The 22,394-nt window shown below is 46.7% G+C and overlaps 1 protein-coding gene across 2 annotated transcripts in view; it reads left to right on the top strand.

The window, feature by feature from the left end:
- Positions 1-22,394, top strand: part of PTPRE (protein tyrosine phosphatase receptor type E) — a 566,294-nt gene that overhangs the window by 474,282 nt on the left and 69,618 nt on the right. For both annotated transcript variants that reach the window (XM_078643508.1, XM_078643509.1), the window contains 2 exons: positions 11,426-11,519; positions 12,988-13,064. In XM_078643508.1, the coding sequence (XP_078499634.1) occupies positions 11,426-11,519; positions 12,988-13,064 (171 nt within the window). The remainder of the gene's footprint in view (positions 1-11,425; positions 11,520-12,987; positions 13,065-22,394) is intronic.

Here is a 22,394-nt window from a genome sequence, read left to right as displayed (position 1 = left end):
ACATAAACCCCTCAAGGCCTTCCCCACCAGAAGACACTATGGGTTTTAATCAGTTGATACACAGAGCCGCGCAATATCATGGAGTAGATATGCATACAGACCCTGTAGATGAAGACTTTCTAATGGATACCTTTGATAATGCACATAGGTCCTCATTCATTTTACCAATGCTTAAAGGAGTGATTAAGCATGCTCCTGAAGTCTTCAAGGAGCCAGTCAGAACTCGGGTCATTAACCCTTGAACAGAGAAAAAGTATAAAGCTGCCCCTTCAGACCCAGCATATATTAAAGGTCCAGTACCACTAGACTCACTTGTAGTTTCCAACGCATGCAAGAGAGCAAACTCACAAACATCAGGTGAAGCTTCCCCACCAGATAAAGAGTCTAAGCTACTTGACGCATCAGGGAAAAGAACTGCGTCTCAAGCAGCAAACATGTGGCGTATTGCCAATACACAAGCATTATTGGCCAGGTATGACAGGGCACATTATGACGAATTAGAATCACTAATGTGACACCTCCCTGATAAATACAAAGATAGAGCAAATGAACTTATTCAAGAAGGGAAAAATATTACAAACACCTCTATGCGGTGTGCAATTGATGCAGCAGACACCGCCTCCAGGGCAGTTAACACCAGTGTTTTATTACGTAGACATGCCTGGCTACGCATATCGGGGTTCAAACCTGAAGTCCAAAGTGCTATACTTAATCAACCCTTTGAGGAGCAACACTTATTCGGACCCAAGGTAGATGTATCACTTGGAAAAATGAAAAAGGATACAGATACTGCCAATCTATGGGAGCCTTGCAGTCGCAGGCTCCCAGACGTTCATTTCGCCGCTCATCTTATCGAGGCGCTTCCAGCGGATACTCCTCAGACACACCTTCACCTCATACAAAGCCCCTACACAATCCACATATAGTAAGGGCTACCAAAGGGGAGGTTACAGGGGTAACAATAACAAAGGCAGAGGTAAAAACAACAACTCCCGCTCTGCCTCTGCCCCTGCCCAATGACTCCCCTTCCCTTCCCCGTCTCATTCCACTCCTGTCGGGGGAAGACTACAACAATACCTACCAGCCTGGGAAAACATCACATCAGACCGGTGGGTGCTTCAAATAATTCAATCAGCTTACTGTCTAGAGCTAACATCCACCCCCCCAAACATACCACCCAAGCAGCGCCCAATGTCACAAGAACATTTAACATTGCTCAGACAGGAAGTAATATCCCTCCTGCAGAAAAATGAAATAGAAATAGTCCCAAAGCATCAGCAAAACAAAGGATTATACTCCCTATATTTTCTAATCCCAAAGAAGGACGGATCTCTAAGACCTATCCTAGACCTCAGACCTCTAAACATTTACATAGTCGGATCATTTTCATATGATCACACTCCAACAAGTCCTTCCACTCCTGTTACAAAACGACTTCCTTGTCACTGTAGATCTCAAGGACGCCTACTTCCACATTCCCATCCACACAACGCACAGAAAATATCTAAGATTTGTGCTAGATGGGCAGCACTACCAGTTCAAAGTGCTCCCATTCGGAGTCACAACAGCGCCAAGGGTGTTTACCAAATGCCTAGCAGTAGTAGCAGCACACTTAAGAAGACAACAGATTCACGTCTTCCCACACCTAGACGATTGGCTCATAAAAGCCAGCTCATACAGCCAGTGTGTACAACACACTCACACTACTATTCAACTGCTTCACAACTTGGGATTCACAGTAAATCACACCAAGTCACATCTGCAACCTTCACACATACAACAATATCTCGGCGCTACAATAAACACCTAACTAACACTAGCATATCCCTCTCCAAACAGGATAACAAGTGTACAAACTCTCCTAACAAAATTCAAACTGCAACACTCGCTTCCAGCTCGAGTGTTCATGCAGCTCATAGGAATGATGGCATCTTGCATATTTATAGTACCTCACGCAAGACTGCAAATGCGTCCACTTCAAGAGTTCCTAGCATGCCAATGGAACCAGGCTCGTGGTCAATTAACAGACCTAGTGTTGGTAGACAGTCGGACTCATCGCTCTCTGCAATGGTGGAGCACCAAAAACCTTTCAACGGGCCGACCGTTCCTAGAGCCAGTTCCTAAGATAATCCTGACAGCGGACGCATCGCTCTCCGGCTGGGGAGCTCACCTACTGCATCACACCATGCAAGGCAGGTGGACACCGCAACAAAAGTTACTCCACATCAACTACTTGGAGTTACCAGCTGTTTTCCTAGCCCTAAAAGCATTCCAAAAACAAGTATCAGGCAAAGCTGTCTTAGTCCGCACAGACAATATGACAGCCATGTACTACATAAACAAACAAGGGGGAACACACTCTCTGCAGCTCTCTCAGTTAGCACAGCAGATATGGAGATGGGCTATACCACTAAAAATCTTCCTCTTAGCCCAACACGTTCCAGGAGTACAAAACACCATGGCAGATCTGCTAAGTCGACAGATACAGCAGATCCACGAGTGGGAACTTCATCCACAAGTTCTTCAACCGTTCTTTCAAATGTGGGGACAACCTCAGATAGACCTCTCCGCAACCCACGAAAACGCAAAATGCCCAAACTTCGCTGCCAAATATCCACACCCGCTGTCCAAAGGCAATGCGATATGGATGAACTGGTCTGGAAAATTTGCGTATGCTTTTCCTCCTCTCCCACTACTTCCGTTAGTGATACGCAAGCTACAGCAACATTCCCTAACACTCATTCTAGTAGCTCCACTTGGGCCAGACAACCGTGGTACACCACACTTCTGCAACTATCCGTGGTACCACACCAAAAACTAAGCCTATCTCCACGTCTCTTGACACAGAACCATGGAGAGATCAGAAACCCGGACCCAGCTCAGCTCAACCTAGCGATCTGGCTCCTGAAGTCATAGAGTTCGGTTACCTTAACCTTCCTCCAGAACGCATGAACGTCATTAAAGAAGCCAGACGTCCCACTACGAGAGCATGTTACGCTGCGAAGTGGAAGCGATTTATAATATACTGTCAAAGCAACCACATAAATCCTTTAGATGTGTCTATTCAGCACATCATAGGATACCTATTACACCTTCAAAAGTGTAATTTAGTTTACACGTCTATCAGACTACACCTTGCTGCCATTGAAGCTTATTTACAAAATAGACAACATCTATCTCTGTTTAGAGCACCTGCTATAAAAGCTTTCATGGAAGGACTCAAAAGAATAATCCCTCCCAGAACACCACCTTCACCAGTGTGGAACTTAAACATTATTCTTACACGGTTAATGGGACCTCCCTTTGAACCGTTACATAAATGCGAATTACAATTCCTAATTTGGAAAGTAGCTTTCTTAGTAGCTATTACTTATCTCAGAAGGGTCAGTGAACTACAAGCATTTACCATTCAAGAATCCTTTTTGCAAAGGCATCATAACAAAGTTGTTCTACGCACTAATCCTAAATTCCTTCCAAAAGTCATTTCACCATTTCATCTAAAGCAATCTGTTGAACTGCCCGTTTTTTCGCGCAGCCACAAACCGTCGCAGAAAGAGCTCTACACACCTTAGACATCAAAAGAGCATTACTGTACTACATCGAAAGGACACAAACTTTTCGTAAGACAAAACAACTTTTTGTGTCTTTTTCACCACCACATAAAGGCAACCCCATATCAAAATCGGGGATAGCTAGGTGGATTGTTAAATCCGTATAAATAGGTTACCAGAAAGCCAAACGTACGTTAACAATTCCTCCAAAAGCCCATCCTAAAAGGAAAATAGGGGCTTCAATGGCAGTCTTAGGGAACATTCCCCTAGATGATATATGCAAAGCAGCTACATGGTCTGCACCGCACACATTCAGAAAACACTATTTTGTAGATGTGCAAACTAAACAACAAGCCACTGTGGGCCAGGCTGTACTAAAAACTCTGTTTCAAACTACTGCAACGGATACTGGTGGTCGCCACTAGGTGTGGGTACTGCTATACAATCTATTCACAGTGTGTAATCTGCAGCTCATATGCCTCGAACAGAAAATGCTACTTACCAGTAAGCATCTGTTCTTGGCATGTAGAGCTGCAGAGTTACACACGCCCACCCGCCTCCCCGGCTACCTGTATCTGTTCCAGTATTATCTTAATTAGATACAAATCACATGGACATCACTACTCCTTGTACAGCCCCAATACTTCCCTAATGGCGAAAAACAATCTAGGGATGGAGCCGATGCCCATGCGCAGTATCATCCAAAGGAGGAGTCACCTATCCTGTGACTTCCAATGACTTTTCTACAACAAAACAAACTGCAAACATCCGGGCCCAACACTAGGTGGCCATCTATGCACAGTGTGTAACTCTGCAGCTCTACATGCCAAGAGCAGATGCATACTGGTAAGTAGCATTTTCCTTTTTCACTTTACATACCTAGATATCATCAAATTTGCAATCATAGAGACTTTACATCCTTTGCCACACACCTATAACATTTCACACTCCAGCGGTATCCTAGCTCACATCCTTTGTCACATGTCTGGAGCCCTCACACTATTTTCAATGACAAATTTACAGTGACAGGCCGTACAATGCCACATAACTAAAAAACAATGGCAAGGCCAATGGACCTCGCATAGGTGATACCTATTGGCTTTGCCTATGCTTGTTTCTTTCTGTGGTTGCAATGCGAAGTGTCCCATACTCGCAAATAGTTGGTGCAGTAATTATGTCGTTCCAGTTATAATACCAAGGTAAGCAGAATTTGAAAGTTGAAAGTAATCTGCGTGCAGCACAAAAATGTTGAGTTTACCACGCAGTAAACATTCCATTTTTAGGTTTTGCCTTAGCCATGCGTACGAAGTACGCATGCGCTAGCAAAACCTCTTGAGTTCTATCTGGGGTGATGACCCGCCTCTGCCTATCATTGGCTAGCTCCATAAATGGAGGCTAGCCATTGGGAGGCAGAGGCTGTCAATCGCGCTTTCTCTCGAAAACGTGATTCGGGGGCGTTTCTGGTGCTTTTTTTAAGCCCCGCCCCTTTGTCCCGGGCCGCGCTGCGATTGGCTGCCGGCCCGGGACACCCCGTGACGTCATTCCCGGGCCGCGCTGTGATTGGCTGCCGGCCCGGGACACCCCCGTGACGTCAGCCAATCGCAGCGCGGCCCGGGACCTGACTTGTTTCGGAAGCCGTGGTAGTTTTCTGCCCTCCCTCGTGCGTCGCTAATGTTGGAGCGTAGAAAGGAGCACAAGGGCTGAAGGCACCGTCACGAGTCCAGGAAGGAGGAGAGAGGCTGCTGCCAGCAGCATCCGAGCCCTGGGCAGGGGGAGGGGGGAGGTGGGCTGAGCTGGACCACGGAGCAGGAGCCACCCTCATCAGTTTCTGCATCGTGCGTTGTGGTGCCCGGGAGGGGGCTGTCTCATTAACTTCCGCCCCCCCCCCGTGCGGGCGGCACCGCTTCGCACGGGGTGTGGTTGCTTTTGGGGTTGGGGGCTGTGCCGAAGTCTCTGGCCCCCGCCCCTCCTGTGCACCTTGGTGGTGTGGATGCGGCAGGGCCAGCCCGGACTCGTCTCTTAGGAGACTGCGACCTTCATGGTTGCTAAGAGGCGGCCCGGGAAGAGTTTGCTGCTCCCTCAGCCCAGCAGCAAGTTTTGGGGATGGCCCTTGTCCTTCTTTTGGGCGTGGGCCTCCTGTCGCCGCAGTTGTGTTCATGGCAGGGTGGATTGGGCGTCTGTCCCGTGTCTGAATCGGCTCTGTAGCACATGCAGTTTGTTGTCGGGGTGGTCTATCCTTTGGTCCCGGTACGGAGTGGGTGTTTGGAGCGGCACGCAGGGTCTCCTGCGCTAGTTGGGGGCGCTCACGTACCTCAATGGGGACTAGTCTAAATGTGGTCCGTGATGAGGGGATGTGGATTGGTCTCCTCATTGGAATTCCGGTGCAGCCGCGGCGTGGGCATTCCGCAGCGGCCTGTCCGGGTTTTGTAGAGTCATCTCCGGTGCCCTTTGGGTGTAGAGGCTGATCCAACGGCAAGCCGCATTTGGTGGTGGTGGACACTGTTGTGCATCTTGAAGGTGCTCGAGATGCGCTGTGGTGAGTGGTCGGAACGGCAGTAGAGAGATTGCTGAGCATCCATTTCCACTTGCGGTCATTTCAGTGAACTGAGCGTATACTGGGAGAGGAGGGAATGCAATGTATATGGGGCTTTTCCTTGTTTGTTGCTCGGAGAGGGTTCGTACAATCTGTGTGTGTTTTCGGCATTCATTTGGAGCTCTATATCTGGGGTGACACTAATGCTGAAGTGGTGTGTGTAATAGATGTTTGAACCATTGTTGGACTGATAGGTGAGGGTCACTATTGGCCCCGGAGGGGTGTGGGCAGCATTCGGGTGCCTTTCTGTGGGTCCGGAGAGCGCGCCGGGGCTCCGATTGGCACTCTCACAATGGACACGTGGTCATCGATTATTACCTAGGTGGCAAAGTGGCTAGTGAAATCCGAATTGCAACTGCGAATGGGCGATGGAACATGGCCGGATTCGTGCACACATTGTTTGGGGGTTGTGAACGGGGGTGCCATTGTGTTCTCGGTTTTCCGTGAGAGGGGAGGGGCTGCTCCGTTTCGCTATTGTCACGTGTTGGATTTTGTGCCGTCTTGAGCGTGCTGCTGATGCCTGCCTTTGCTGGAGCCCTTCTTGGGTTTCGGCTTTCGGTGCTCGTCCGCCTTTTGGGGCGCTAGTCAGGGCGTCACCTTCTGGGGTCACACACATCGGTTTTCAGTGGTTAAGACCTGGTCGGGCAAAGTTTTATGGCGACAATAAAGGGGGGACAAGGGTGGGGGACGACCTTCTCACTGCGAAAAACACGCAAGTGTTAGGTCTGGTTCCCGCCCCCAGGCCTCGACAACCAGTGGTCCTCCGTCCACCCCCGAACTAATGAGCGGGGGCCTGGCAAATGCACGATAGAGGGGAGGGTACTTGACTTTTGTTCCCCGGTGACCGTGGCTTAAGCAGGGCCTGCACCCGGGCGGCGAGCTGGTGGTTTACAGTTTTCTCTTTCCTCTGCGCGGTGCTCCGGGGAGGGGAGGGCTCGGCTGCTGCTGCAACTTTTCTCGCTCTTGGAGTTTGCTCTCAGCGGTGGTGTCGCTGCCGCCGAGGGCCCGGTTTTGCGGCGCTTCCGGTGGCATCCAGTGGATAACGAGAAGCAACAGGTGAGGAGGGGGAGGAGGAGGCGGCCACGGGCCGCCAAGTGCTGGAGCGGGGGGAGGGGGCGCGGGCAGTGTGATGGGGAGCCGCCGGGCCTCTGTGTACTTCCCTGTAATGGATGAAGTTTCGAGGGGAAGAGGCGCTTTGGGGAGCGGTTTGGGGGGTGTAGGGACCTGCCGAGGTGAAGGTTGTTTCCTGAAAAGGTGGGGATGCGAGTCTGCTGCCCTATCAACTTTTTTTTTTCTTCCTATCCTCAAGCCTTCACATTTTGACTTTAAAAACATAGATTAATTGTAATACCATTGTGCATCAGCTTCCAGGAAACGTTTTAATTTCCCAGACCCGTTTTCCCACCACTCGCGGTGGGCAGGAAGGATGCAGGTGGCGATTGCCCCAGACAAGGCTTTATACTCTTTCATAACATACAATTGCCATCTTTTACCTCCCCGTATCTCATCATCCTTGATTGGCTGCAAAAGAGGAGGAGAGAAGTTTTTTTCCTCCTTGCTCAGCAGACCAGGCCTCCCTCCTCCTCCAGGCGGCTCCTTCCTCACTGTGGACGATAGAGATAGGCGAGCACAGATCCGGATGAGCAGTTCACATTCCACTGCGAAACCATACACGGCCTCTGAAGGCCAACACCAGCAAAACACAGCACTGCAAACAACGCTCATAACCATCATCTACTTATAGGCACAGAGGGCAGGCCAAAGTAGGCCTCAAACATTGCACAGGATGGAGTTAGAACAATACAGACTTGTGTGTATCCTCATGTGGTCCAACACTGTACAGTTGTTTCATATGTGTGTGGTTGTTAACTTGTGTTTGGCAATAAATTTTCATCTTAAGTCACAATGAAGCTGATTCAGGACAGTGTGCGCAAATATACGAAAAAAAACATACATGGTTGGGGCAAATGTATTATTTATTTATGAGTTTTGTATGCACCTCATTGCACCGTACTCAAAGCAAAAACATGTTATAAATGGGGGGGAGGCAGAATGCATGAGTAAGAGTTCCGCCGGTTGTTGGAAGCAGTGTAATTAACCGGGTCTGTTTTTTGAAGGAATCATTTGCTATTTATTGTATAATAATAAAGTCCAAAAATTGGGGTTGGTACCTATGTGTATAGAGCTGTGTTGCAAACCAGTCTTAAGGATTTTTTTTTCTAAAGTAAATTTGTGTTCCCGGGTCTCTAACAAGGTTGTGTTAATTAAGTTAGGCTTAAGTGTTTGTTGTGTGGCTAGAATGTGTTTTACCTTCAATCTGGATTATGTGAACTGTTGTGCGCAGACAAATAGTTTTATCTGTTGTGATTTCGTTTGTAGTCATGTTGATGTAGGCAGTTGTTCCCTTCACTTTCCCCAAAATATGCCTAGCTGTGTTAGGGTCACCTGTATCACCAAGGTCGACATAGCCTTATTTAAGGACTTCACCTTCCCCAAGTCTCTGCTTGGCAGTATTGTACATTTCCCCCCCCCCCACACCTTGCAGTCAGTGATACTAGTGATGATTAAGTGTGTGCAAAGATGCTTGGTTGCTGCAGTTGGTAGGGGGAAGTCTGGGTAGCACGAGGCTTACACAGGCCTGGTTTGTAACCGAGCAACTTCCTCATTTCCTAGAGACTCTGCCATGCGTGGGACCTGGTACCAAATGCCTCAGTGAGGCTACTTTGCCGACGTTAACCTTTGTGTATTCTACTGCACTTACCCTGTGTCTTCTGCTGCCTTCGCCCTTTGTGCCTTCTGCTGCCCATACCCTGTTTGTCTTTGATGCCCTTAACCTGTTTGTCTTTGCTGTCCTTACCGTGTGTGTCTTTGCTGCCCTTACCGTGTGTGTCTTCTGCTGCCCTTACCGTGTGTGTCTTCTGCTGCCCTTACCGTGTGTGTCTTCTGCTGCCCTTACCGTGTGTGTCTTCTGCTGCCCTTACCGTGTGTGTCTTCTGCTGCCCTTACCGTGTGTGCCTTCTGCTGCCCTTACCGCGTGTGCCTTCTGCTGCCCTTGGTGTCTTCTAGTGCAATTAACCTATGTGTCTTCTGCTTCCCTTGCCCTATGTGTCTTCTGCTTCCCTTGCCCTATGTGTCTTCTGCTTCCATTGCCCTATGTGTCTTCTGCTTCCCTTGCCCTATGTGTCTTCTGCTGTCCTTGCCCTATGTGCCTTCTGCTGCTCTCACCCCGTGTCTTCTGCTGCTCTCACCCTCTGTGTGTGTCTTCTGCTGCTCTCACCCCGTGTCTTCTGCTGCTCTCACCCTCTGTGTGTGTCTTCTGCTGCTCTCACCCTGTGTCTTCTGCTGCTCTCACCTGTGTCTTCTGCTGCTCTCACTATCTGTGGGTGTCTTCTGCTGCTCTCACCCCGTGTCTTCTGCTGCTCTCACCCTGTGTGTGTGTCTTCTGCTGCTCTCACCCTGTGTGTGTGTGTCTTCTGCTGCTCTCACCCTGTGTGTGTGTGTCTTCTGCTGCTCTCACCCTGTATGTGTGTGTCTTCTGCTGCTCTCACCCTGCGTGTGTGCCTTCTGTTGTTCTCACCCTGCGTGTGTGCGCCTTCTGTTGCTCTCACCCTGAGTGTGTGCCTTCTGTTGCTCTCACCCTGTGTTATTTAATTGTACCTATTGTAGGTATTTGCTATCCTTGAATGTTTTAGGTCTTATAAATTAGATAGGAGTAATTTATTACTGTGCTGATTTTTGGAAAATGGCTGATTTTGGAAAACCTGACGATTCGTGTTACACTTTGGATTTCCTCATTTGACTTGCTTTCATTTGTTTAACATTCTGCAAGAAGTCTTTCACCCACTCAAATACAAAATCCTGCTGTGATCAAACCCTGCCAAAATAGTCTAATAAAAAAAGTAGAATTGGATAAATACAGTAGCATACGATTAAAAATATGCACTTGTTTTGATCTGCATATATATACGAATTTAGAGTAGATAAAACGGTGCGGTAGATCAACCATTTGGCCTCCTGAGATAGATATGTAGACAAAATATTTATCTGATGGGAATATATACAACAGCCACCTGTTCATCATAGTAACTTGTGCCAGGAATGAAAAAGCCAGCGTATGGAACATCTCTTCGTGTTCGGCTTGGGTGCAGTTATCTCATAAATGAGATGCATGAAGAAGGGTATTTTTCATCTGGAAACATATTTTTGAAATAGTGATGTACCGTTTGTCTACTAAACTTACTGAGTGTACCTGGGGTGTAAAGTAAACCCTCACGTCAAGAGTATTGCCCTCTCCAGTCCACGTGTTTTTTCCCTTGAATTCTGGGACGTGTACTCCTGGTTTTGTAATGGTATGAACAAGACAAGAAGTCCCAGATTCAAAGAAAAAACTGGAATGCGCATTGTCCTGGGGAAACTTGGCTGGGCTGTAAAATGTGCCAGGCAGAAAAGTATGAATGCATATTTATTAGTAAACTAAATGTAAAAATATACAATTTTACGGCTCAATTTATTCTCAAAATACAAAATAAATATGGGTAAATACCAAAAAGGTGTTTAAAAAATAAATACACCAGTTTTGTGTGTGCCTCTGTTACCTGCTTGCGACCCGTTTTTGTGTGTGTCTCTGTTGCCTGCTTGTGACCTGGTTTTGTGTGTGTGTGTGTGTGTGGGTGCAAATGCAATAGGTGTCGCATTTGCGAGAGATTAGGCTATTGGCTTTGTAAATGACTGCCATTTATTTATGTTTTCAAAGCCAACACATAAATAAAAATGTTGTCATTTACAATGCCAATAGCTCTAACTTTTCCAAAGGCGAAACCGTTGCATTGTAAATGCTTGTTTTAGAAGCTATTACAACCAACAAACCGAAAACCAACGTCAACAAATTTTCAATGTTTCCCATCGAAAATTCCCAGGCTTCTAGTGGTGCATTGGATTAAAGGGTTCATTCATCTGTTCCACTGTTTTGTGAAGATCTCAAAACATTATTTGTCTTGTAAAGCAGTGAAGAAAGCTTTGAACGCCTTGCTGGAACAGTCAATTACACCACCCTCAACAGGCTGACTTGGTTTATTATATTCTGATTACGTAATCTATGCTATCAAAAAATCATGTTATTCTTTGCAAAGATGCTTGGAGGAGCTGGAAAGCAGTTTTATTTGTATATATGCAAAGTAAATATGTTTCTGTCGATAGGCAAAATAGATTTGTCGTTTTGCCTCGTTTGGGGGGGAGGGTGCCTTTACATGTACACTGACTGATGGATGAATGTTTATTTCAGAAATTAACCAACGTGCGGATAATGAAAGAAAACATGAGAACAGGCAACCTGCCGGCCAACATGAAGAAAGCACGAGTCATCCAGATAATTCCTTGTAAGTAAATCTCCAGCTTTACATACAGGCTCCTCCTTTCACCTTGCAGTCACCCTCCTATTGGTTCGAAAGCGTCTTCATCAGACCTCACAGACTGTGATAGATTATGTTACATATTTAAAATATTAGTGACACCGCCTCTCAAAGTCAATGTGATTTTGAATGCTGAAATACAAACCCACCAAAAGCAAAGCTGTGTTCCAGATGACAGAGTAGACAGCAGTCCAGAGTGTATGCGATGGACTCTGTTGCCACGTTACAGATATATTATGTTCTGCATGCAAAGGAAAGCCAAGGCAACCATGATAGTCTCTATGGAGCCTGCAATTCAAAGGCAAACTGCTTCAGGGGTTGTACGGGCAGGCAGGCGAGTGTTGGAGATACGCCAGCCTTGGGTAGGCATGAGACACACAGGAGCAACAGCCGAAGAGCACACATGGCTGACAGTGTAACACCAAGTTCTTGGATCCGGGTCGCAATAAACAAATGAATGACAATTTCAAAAGTTGGCAGAGAGAGGAGTTTGCTCTTGGAGACACTGCTGTCTCAACTGCACTTGCAGCAGTTGATCTCCCGGCCACTCTACCCCTGTCTCCTTGTGAGGGACTCCGTGGATGTTAGAACTTTTCCACTGTCATCGAGTATCAAACTTAGGCAACTTGCGTCTGCCGGTAGGTGGGGGATCTGTGGGATCAAGCTCTCTGTAGACTGTAGGGCAGAGCAGGACATCTTCATTGGTTCCAAAGGCCTGTCTCTCATTTAGATCTTGGCGGACGGATTACACCGTCACAAAAGTGACGAATATTCCATTCGTCAAAATATCAATCCCATTATATCCTATGATTTATATTTGGCCGGACGGGATACCATCACCGTTGTGATGGAGTAACCCATCCGCCAAGATCTAATTCAGGCCCAGAGTCTTAGCCAGGAAGAGAAAGAGGCAAAACACCTCCTCCACACTCTGTAGGTGCGAGCCCAGAAAATTATCAGTGAGTTATGGGCAGTTCTGGGTTTTATGTCCAAAGCCAGACAGCTGACAAGATGGGTCTGCCAATCAGCATACAGGGCATTCTCCCAGTATTAAATGTCTGGATCTAGGGAGACCAATGTGGGTCTATCCTCTCAGAACTCACCCAAAGCAATATCCTGAGGGCGCTAACCTGAAATCAAATGTATTTCAAATGAGCAGGCCGGCAAGCTGTTCTCAGACATCACAGGGGGAACTTCGGCTGAGGAAATAAATGGCTGGAATCCTAGCTGCTCAAGTTGTCGCAACTAATGTCAGTGCACTTGTTTAGAATTGGTCCTAAGTTACTTGGCTTAGATGTCTTCCGACTTCATTTCATCACGTTTGTATTAAAGTAATTAGTATTTCATGTTTATTACTGAAAGCCGTTACAAATGAGTAGCTTGTCCTAACTGTACCTTCATGTCAAAGCATTAAATATATTTTGATGTATTTTAGATGATTTCAACAGGGTGATTCTTTCAATGAAACGTGGTCAAGAGTACACAGATTACATCAACGCATCCTTCATTGATGTAAGTAAGACACAGGTCCTAATATTGTACTTACCTGTTGCATTTCACTAGCTTAGCATTAATTATTAATACTAGTGATATTCAGTTTGTATGATAAGTAACTCATCCAGCTGTACATTTAGTGAATATTTTTGCTGCTGGGCTGATGAGCTTTAAAAAAACATGTTTCTCTTTAAATCAAAGAAACAAGGTAGCCTCTGCAACATGTGTAATTCTTTTACATTTGTTTAAGTTTTCACTGATATAAGAACAGTGTTATTGCTAAATTCATAGTTAAAAAGGCCATCGTGTATGTATTTTTTGATGGCTTAGTAAACCTTTTCTTGCAGAAAAAGTAAAGTATAATTTTATTTATTTCCTATTTGCGGTGATCATTAGAGATATGCAGCAGCAACACTCAATACTCGTACTTTATGTAGCAGTGCCTACCACTTTATACCATCCAGCCCACATGAGATTGGCTGCAGAATCCTCATAGGCACCAACGCTACTTAAGTTTTTTTTCTGATTTCAGTTTTCACTTTTAACTAAGAACACTTTTGATTAGGCAATTTAATTGTATATAAAAATGTTCCATGTACACTGCTGGTGCCCAACCCATCTGACACCTCAGTGCCTGAAAATTTGCAGACCCCCGGTGCAAATAGCCAGTGAAATCGTAACCTATTTCCCAAACAGCTAAGGTTCTTTAGACTCCCCCATCATTATGTGGGAGGCCGGTAAGGCTACCACCAGAGGCACAACAAAGTCATATGTCCGGAGACAAGAGAGAGCTAAAAAAACAACTCATAACATCCCTTGAAACTCAGATCACGGAACTAGAAAGGAAGTCCGTGGGAGGAGACCCAGAAACCTACAGACGCCGACTAACCCATGACTGCACTGCCCTGAAGCATGCTGCTCTGAAAGAGGCATGTCAATGCTGCCACATCAGTCAAACAGGTGTATGAGTGTGGCATAAAAACAAACAGAGAGTTACTTTACTGGCTGGGCACCAGGTACCTGGCTTCCAGGATGGGTCAGGTGGTGCAGGATGCATGGCATCAACTGCAGTACATGTCGGCAGAAACGTTCACAGACTACAACTGGAAACAACACACAAAACCCACACCCATGGTCTGAGCAATATAGACTCCTTGTGTCAGATATCCCTCATCAGACCCTGTCCACTGCTATGGCAAAAGCATTAGATGAGGACCTGACCACTGATAAAATAGAGTAGGCCATCCTTGCATTAAACCCAGGAAAACACCAGGCCCAGACGGCTTTCCCTCAGAATATCACTATACATTCTGTGCTCTCCTTTCCCCACATCTGCTGGTACTCTGCCGAGCTGCTCAGGAGGACATGCAACAATAGTGGTGATCCCAAAATCAAACCAGATTGAACCCAGATGTGAGGACTTTCGTCCCATATCCCTGTTTAACATGGAGCTTAAAATATTTACGAAGCTGCTGGCCCTTCACCTCGCCCAAGTCATTGAGGACCTGGTCCACCCAGAGCAATGCAGCTTCATTTCGGGAAGGAGCACCCACCATTGTATTCACCAGGATCACATAGCGCTGGTCCGAGCTCGACAACTGCGAAGCAATTACACCCTGCTACTTTTGGACTCCGAGAAGGCTTTTGATTGGATAGCCTGGTTCTTCCTACAGGGTGCCATGGAAGACATGGCGTTCGGCCTAAAATTCCGAACCTTTGTAAAGCTGCTTTACACACAACCGGTAGCTCAGGTCAAAGTAAACGTGGTTGTATCCAAACCGTTTCCCATTCATAGAGGAACACATCAGGGCTGCCCTCTCTCCCCACTTCCTTTCACTCTTGCCATAGAACCGCTAGCACAGCTGATGAGATGCGATACACAAATAACTGGCTGGGGAGGAGGAACAAGCTGGAAGATAGACCTGTACTCTAAGCGGATGGTGTCCTGCTGTTCTATTGAGGAACCTCATCTCCTGTGACCGAGATATCTGCAGCTGCTTCACCTGTACGAAGACGCCTCCGGCCTACGTCTAAACCACAAGAAATCTCTATTGGTACTGATCCGAGGAGACTCGTATTGCAGCGCATGGCAGGGGTCCATAACAATCCAGCACCTGGGTTTCATGTACCTAGGTGTCACAATAGCTCCGGAGCCCGACTCACATGTCCCTTATACCTCACTTCTCTCATATCTAATATGAAACGAGACTGGTGCTTGGCAAACCTTGCTGCTTAATGTGCTGGGCTGGTGTCTCTTTTTCAAATGATGGTCTTTACCCGCTTCTTATACGTGCGGCAGAATTTCCCACTGATGAGCCCAAACTCATGGTTTGCCAGGGTGGCATCAGAGACATGTGCTTACCTCTCGGCCGAGAAAGCTCCATGGATTGCCATGAATAAATGCTGTCTTTCAGCCAATGATGGGGGGATGGCTATAGTGGACGTCTAACTCTATTTGCGCGCATCCCAAACTTTGGTGGTAAATGATTGGTTCAATGGAGGATGGAACAATCCAGCCTACTGTGTAGAACTCTACCTCATTGCTCTTGGCCACTTAATGGGCCTGTTATACAGCAACCCAATCCCCATTACCCTACCAGAGGTGAATACTCAAGTGTTTGTAACATGGAGGACTACACTAAGGGCCATGGGGTGGGAGGGTAGGCCGAGTAAGCAAACTTCCCTGTGGGAGGGACAATACCTACACCACACCGCCTAATTAGAGGGGTTCAATAATGCAGTCCCACTGTTATGCCTCACGCAACTTGCCTTGTGCAAAGTCAGCCTTTCGTTTAGTAAGGGAAGTGCAAGGCGGTATCATAGGTTTCTTGTTGGGATTTTTTAGTTCCCCCTTCCCCAGTTTCATATTTCAAGATGTTTTTAGGGGAAGAGGTGTGAGTGCAGTAATGGCAGAGTTAACCCTCCCTTTTACTTTTCTTACCTGTATTTTTCTGTGTTGGGTTCCTTCTTACGCTGTCCTCTTGTCAGGGTTGGGGGATGGTTACTGGTGGGAGGAGCAAGACGCTGTGTGTATATATACTTCCTACAGACTCATTGCAGTGCTTGGCTCTGAGTCTTCGGTCGCCTACTTCCACGGCTCCTAGTTACTTCCTGATTCCTCGGTCAGAGAGTGATGGTTTAGTTGTTGGGATTGGCTTTATGTACTTCCGGATATCTTGTGGTTCTCGCTGCAGACTTGTTCTTAGCTGGGTGCGAGAACCTTTCAGGGCTTTGATTTTGGACCTTCTCCTTTCCCTGACTTTGGCAGGGTGTTCAGCCATTGTTTCCAGGTTGCCCTGCCTACCTGACAACCGTATTATGTGTGTGTGGGGGGTGAGATGAGGGTACAGAAAGGAGGTTGACTAGTTTAAAGAGGTCTCTGGAAGATTTAGCAGTTGCCAGTGTGTTGGTACCAAAGAGAGTCTTCTCCTCCTTAATGGCGGCTTTGTAGTCTCCCAGAGTAGACTGATAGAAGGCTATTTCCTATGGATCTTAACCTTTTCGGCCGGCTCGTTCCTGACGACGACAGGTCTGGCTCGAGAGTCTTAGTCTTTACAAAAACCATGGCGTGGTAGGAGTTTTTCTCCGCATGTAGGTATCCTTAATAGGTGCCATAATATTAATGGCTGAAGAAAGCCAAGAGGAGAGCTTAGCTGCTGCTAATTTTGAGTCCTCATGATCAGGACCGGACTAGGAACTGATACTGGCCCTGGCAAAGAGCTTGGCCAGCGGGTTGGAGGGGGGTGCTCAGTGGAAAGCACCACTCCTGTCTCAACGCTGCGCTTTTGTTACCAAGGGCCAATATTGCAGCTATACTGCAAAACTGGGTCCCGGTAACAAAAACAGCCCCCAGGGGTCCAAAACCACCCCCACCCTGGCGGCCCACAGGGGAAATGCCTGGTGCCTGCTACAACCAGTCCGGCCCTGCTCATGATCAGTTTAGTTACAGTTGTTAGTTTTTCACTAAGCCTGTTCCAATGTCTTTAAGACGATATGTTGTTCCCGCAGTTAGAGGTCCCTTGAGTGTGGATCCACGACAGAGAAAAGGGAACAGCATAATCGTCGGACCAGGTAAGGGGTAGTACATCAGAGACCTTAAGGCAAGAGTCATTGAAGAAGATGCCATGCAATGTTAGGCCTCTCCGTGAGTTGGAGTGCTGACTAGTTTTGCAAATCCGCAACCTGTCAGCATGTCCTTAAGGTCCTGGCAGTCATTGCACATGTTGTTTTCCAAATTAAAATTGAAGTCACCCAGGAGAGTAATGTTATGCTTTCCCAGGCATGGTTCTATTAAGTGTGCAAACACTGTTATAAAGGCAGACCTGGGCCCAGGTGGTCTGTAGAGTAGTACACCAGCAAACGAGCTGTTGGAAGTATTTTTATTGAGAGAAATGGAGTGCTTCGTAGGGGCCCGAGTTCTGAAAGGGTTACATAAAGTGGGAGTACTTGATTTTATATGTAACTCTCAACCCTCCCCCTGTCATGTTTGATGGGGGAATGGCATCTACCAGGTCAGGGCTGGATGACTCCTTAGCCTAGGTCTTCGTTACAAAGACCCGGCCAGGCTTGTGACGAAACTCCACATTATTTTTAACCAGGGATCTAGCTTTGAATAGGAATCTCAGATAGTTGGCCGTCCAGGCCGCAGACACTTCCCCAGGAAGAGGGGACATCAGAATGTTGAGGGGAATAGAGACTGTACTAGGTGTTAACACTGGGGGGACAACCTTAAATCCACATGCCGAGCAGCTGCTGTCACTATTGTGATTGAGTTAATTACATTCAATAGGAGAGAGACATTTGGCAACATTACCCTGGTTTTGCCTGTTTAAAAGCTGATCTCTGGAGTAAACTAAGTCACAGGCTTTTTCCCTGTAAAAACTGCCAGTGGTTTGGGCGCAAGGCCCAGTCCAGGCGCAAACAGGACAGATGGGCTTGCCTTCGATGCACCTTTGGCGTGCCTGCTGCGCTTGTCCACTGTGCGCACGTGTTCTCATCAGAATTTATGGCCATTCCTGGAAGGAGAGCGTGAATCTAGCATGCTAAACTGTGCTGACAGGGGGAGCCCCGGAAGTGTGTAAACTGCTCCGATTCCCTCTACTCAATCGGCTGCAAGAAATGCCGCAGCGGACCCCAGACGAAGCATGAAGGGAAAGGAGGCTTTAAATGAGCCGCCCCCAAGTATAATGCAGTAGTTAAAACAATATTACAGCGCAACAGGGTCGGATTGGGATCTCAATTTGGCGCGGGCACTGACGAAAAAATTGGCCCACATTCACGGGGCCATCTATAAGAAATTTTAACTCTGTTTGGATTCCACCACTACCACAAGAAGAACTCCTAAACATCTGGGAGCCCATCTGTTCCTCCACAAATGTGGTTAGGATACGGAACAACCTGATGATGACGTTTGGTCACCTAGGTCAGTAATAGAGGGTTGGCCTCTATTTTTTTAGAAACTCACACCTTCTCAGAGAGAATTTCCAAAAACTGCAAAGGATATGTTATGGTATTCCCATGTCCACATTTTTTTTTGTGGTTTTTTGGGTTATTCCCACCTAACAATATTGCTAGGATTCATTCACAGTGTGCCACGTCATAGGAGTAATTGTTGGAAATGGTTCCACATTTGGAGGGCTGCATGATAATGGTTCCTTTGGGATATATGTAGTGCTGAACTGTAGGAACTGAAAGTACCAGTATCGCAAGTGCAAAAAGAGCGCAGCTACTAATTACAAGATGTGTTGCTCCCACTTTTGCACTAGATTACTTCTCCATACTTCATAGAGAAAAGAGTAGGATTCCTGAAACAGTTTTAAAGAAGGAGGCAATAGTATTTGGTCTTAATGTAAAAGACAAGTGCCAGGGCAAAGTATGCAAGGCAGAACAAATATAACAAACTGGCGAACTGCAATTGCCACTCCACAGCGTAAGTCCGAAAGTAAGTAGTGGCATTATTGTGGCATAGTAAAGGGAAGCTGCACACTGTATGCAGATTGCACGAAAAATGAGTATGACACCACAGGAATTGGTAAGTGTTCCATGAAAAAAAGAGATCTGTTACATTTCCAGGGAGTTCAAAATAGAGTAGACCACGACAAAATGAATGAATATCTTCTTTACCAAATGTGCAAGCTGATACCATCAATACACATCGCTAATCTTACTTGTGCACTGTGTCTCGCAGGCTTCCTTTTTCCAAACTATGTCTTAACACCTCACAGGTGAGGGTATGTGAATATAGTGTGTTCATGTGGCCCTCCCAAGCTGTTGCATAAACCTGAAACGTATTGCAAGTAAAAAGAGAAGGGGTATCAGAAGTATAAGAACCACAGATCCCAACATGAACTGTAAAAAAACTGGGTGGTGGGGTCTCTTTCATTGATCTCAGCTGTGACAAAGAGCACCAATTTCCAGCTTACGGCCCCTGAAAAGCTTTATCTGCTCTTTCTAAATGTACACTAAAATTAACTCAGTAGATCCATAGTTCTGTCACAACTGCACTACTGTAATGTATGCTAGTATCTGCTGGAGCATGTTCGAAATGGGGTTTCCGGTTAGTGCAATAATATAAAGACTAATTTGCTGAGCACCATCAATGTCAATGTGCATTTAATGGACATCCTGAAATTATACTTGTTGTTCTGACAATGCAAGAGTAACCAACGACACATATCATAACATCAGGGCACAAAAATGCAGCACGTAACGAATGAAAATCATAAATCATCACATCATGAACCCATGAGGTGCAGCACACCTACACTCCTATCAATGGTTATGGGGTATTGAGGCACAAAAAGTAGGCCTAGTAGCACCTATATTACCTTCAGTACGTTAATTTATGAAATCCACAGGATCGGGACCTCCATCAACTGTTCTCACCCCATCCTGCTATCAGCGCGGCTGACAGATGTCCCCCAAGATATGGGCCCACAGTGGCCCACTGGATGGCATCTAACTTCCTGCAATGTAATGTTGCTAAAACGGAAGTGATGCTGTTCGGTGAGGCCAAACTCCTGTGGTCCCCAGATTGGTGGCCGCAGGATTTAGGACCAGTCCCAGAGCCTAAACAGGTGGTAAAAAATCTCGGTGTGAGGTTGGACCAGGAGCTGTCCTTGACGCAACATAGCAATCAAGTGGTGGGCTCCTGTTTCCATGTCATCGGAATGTTAAGGAAAGTGTTTCCCTTGCTCCCTGACTCTACCAGGAGGACGCTAGTGCAGGCCTTAGTGTTGAGTCGTTTAGACTACTGTAATGGGCTGCTTCTATCAGCTAATGAGGGAGTAATTGCCAGATTGCAGGTGGTCCAAAATACTGCGGCCCGCCTTGTTCTAAACCAGCCCCCTCGCACCCCCTCCAAATCCCTCTTGAACACCCTGCATTGGCTTCCGGTCAAGCAAAGGGTGAAGTACAAGACTTGTTGCATAATACACAAGTGTCTTCAGAAGAAAGGCCCTGGGTATTTGTTTAATACATTTCTCCCCTATAAACCTTTGCGATCCTTAAGATCCAGTGAACAAGCTCTGCTGCAGGTCCCGAGAGCAAAAAAGACTAGACAGGGTGGTAGAGCCCTCTCAATTGCGGGTCCAACGCTGTGGAATAGCATCCCAGTTTCTTTAAGACTCTGTAAGGAATATCTTCCGTTTAGGAAACAATTAAAAACCTTTTTATTTCAAAACTATTAGATAGGACATGTACTCACTGTCTATGTGCAGGAAGGATGCCAAAGGCGCGGAGATACTCCTTTGGGAGGTGATCCTAGCGTGTTATAAACCCGCAAATAAATAAATAAATATGTGCTAACACAGGGTTTGGGGGGCACACACTGCCAAATCCTGGGGGAGACCTTGCTGGGTCACCCAAGTGTAAGATAATGCAAAAGAATATGCTGCGAATGCGTGGAGCAACTGCAGCTGACCAGCAAAGAACTGAGCCGCCCAAGCCGGGCGTAGGACAGCTGGACAACTCTCGCTAAGACTGTCCACATCGTCGAGGAGTAATCCTCACAACCATAGGGGGCGCGACTCAGAGAACGTGAAGGGCCGTACCAAGGACTCTCTCCTGAGGTTCCTGGGAGACTATGGCCGGTACGCCTTCACAGAGCACGCCGGCTCCGTCCAATCCACGACATCAGCAGGGTTCCTCTGCTCCGCTTATGGTTAGTGGCCGAGGCAGGCAGCTTCTTCCGGCAAGGCAGTGGCTTCCTAACTTCGGGGAGTGTGGCATAAATGAATCACTCTAACTACACTTCATGCTAGGATAGATAGATTACAGGCCATAATGAAGCACTCACCACCTGCTCTTTTTCGGGCCAAATCCAATCCCAAATGAAGCGCTCTCCGCGCGTTGATTTCCGGTGACTCGAGAGGCCAGATTCACATGTCCAAGGTCCATCTTGAGGTTTTTATCCGGTTTCCCAAGCAAGAAGCAGACACAGCGCTCACCATGTGCTTGGCTCCTTGGAGTCACCTGGGAGCAGCCGAACAGGGATACAGATAGCAGGCCAGCACATAGGGCAGGGCAAAGTAGTAGTCTTTCCTGCAGCCCAGCAAGCAGCAGGCCACACAGCATAGCAGGCAGTTCCTCCTGGCAGCACAATAGTCCCCTGGAAAGGTGCAGTATGTAGAGCCAGCAGCGTTTGGTTACAAGTCCCAACCAATGTCTAAAATCATGGGATCAGAGCCACTGTACTTATACTCATAATGTCTTTGATGTGGGGGTATCTTCAATACAAACTTTAGAAGTACACAACGCCCCGTTCACTCCCTATCCCTGGCTCCAGACACACTATAGGAGGGCATAGACAGCATTGTGTAAGGCAGGCCTATTTAGGTGCAGGTGACAACTCCTCCCACCCCCCTAGTTCAGGACAACCCATCAGGATATGCAGGATATTCCACTCCGTGAGCCACCATACATTTTAAAGGCTGTAGTTTTTCTCTTGTCATGCCTATAAACTGTGGAAATCAATCTGAGAAAATAGGAGACTCTTTCCTACACTCCTCATACTTTATAAGGCTGTGAAAATACGTATATTCATAACATATTCACCTAATCAAGTTATTTTTTTAAATGATAACAGCAGCCTGTGTTTTTGTCTCCCTAGTACTTCTATCCCCCTTTATTTGTTTTCTGGCAATTGTTGCTTGTATGAAAAATGGGCACCTTTCTGCCTTATCACAGTTGATAAGTAGCACATATATGAACCCCTAATTGTACATTATAAAGTACTGCAAGTCACATTATAATTATATGATCGTATACAGGAATGAAGCTGAAGGCTAGGTGCCATTTTATGGTTTAGAAGTTCCGAGATTACTTGTAATATCCTTCTGATGTATGATG

This window comes from Lissotriton helveticus, chromosome 5_1 (genome assembly GCF_964261635.1).
Source record: "Lissotriton helveticus chromosome 5_1, aLisHel1.1, whole genome shotgun sequence".
Taxonomy (NCBI): domain Eukaryota; kingdom Metazoa; phylum Chordata; class Amphibia; order Caudata; family Salamandridae; genus Lissotriton; species Lissotriton helveticus.
Note: the sequence above shows the minus strand (reverse complement) of the source record. Positions and strands in the feature narration are given on the sequence as shown.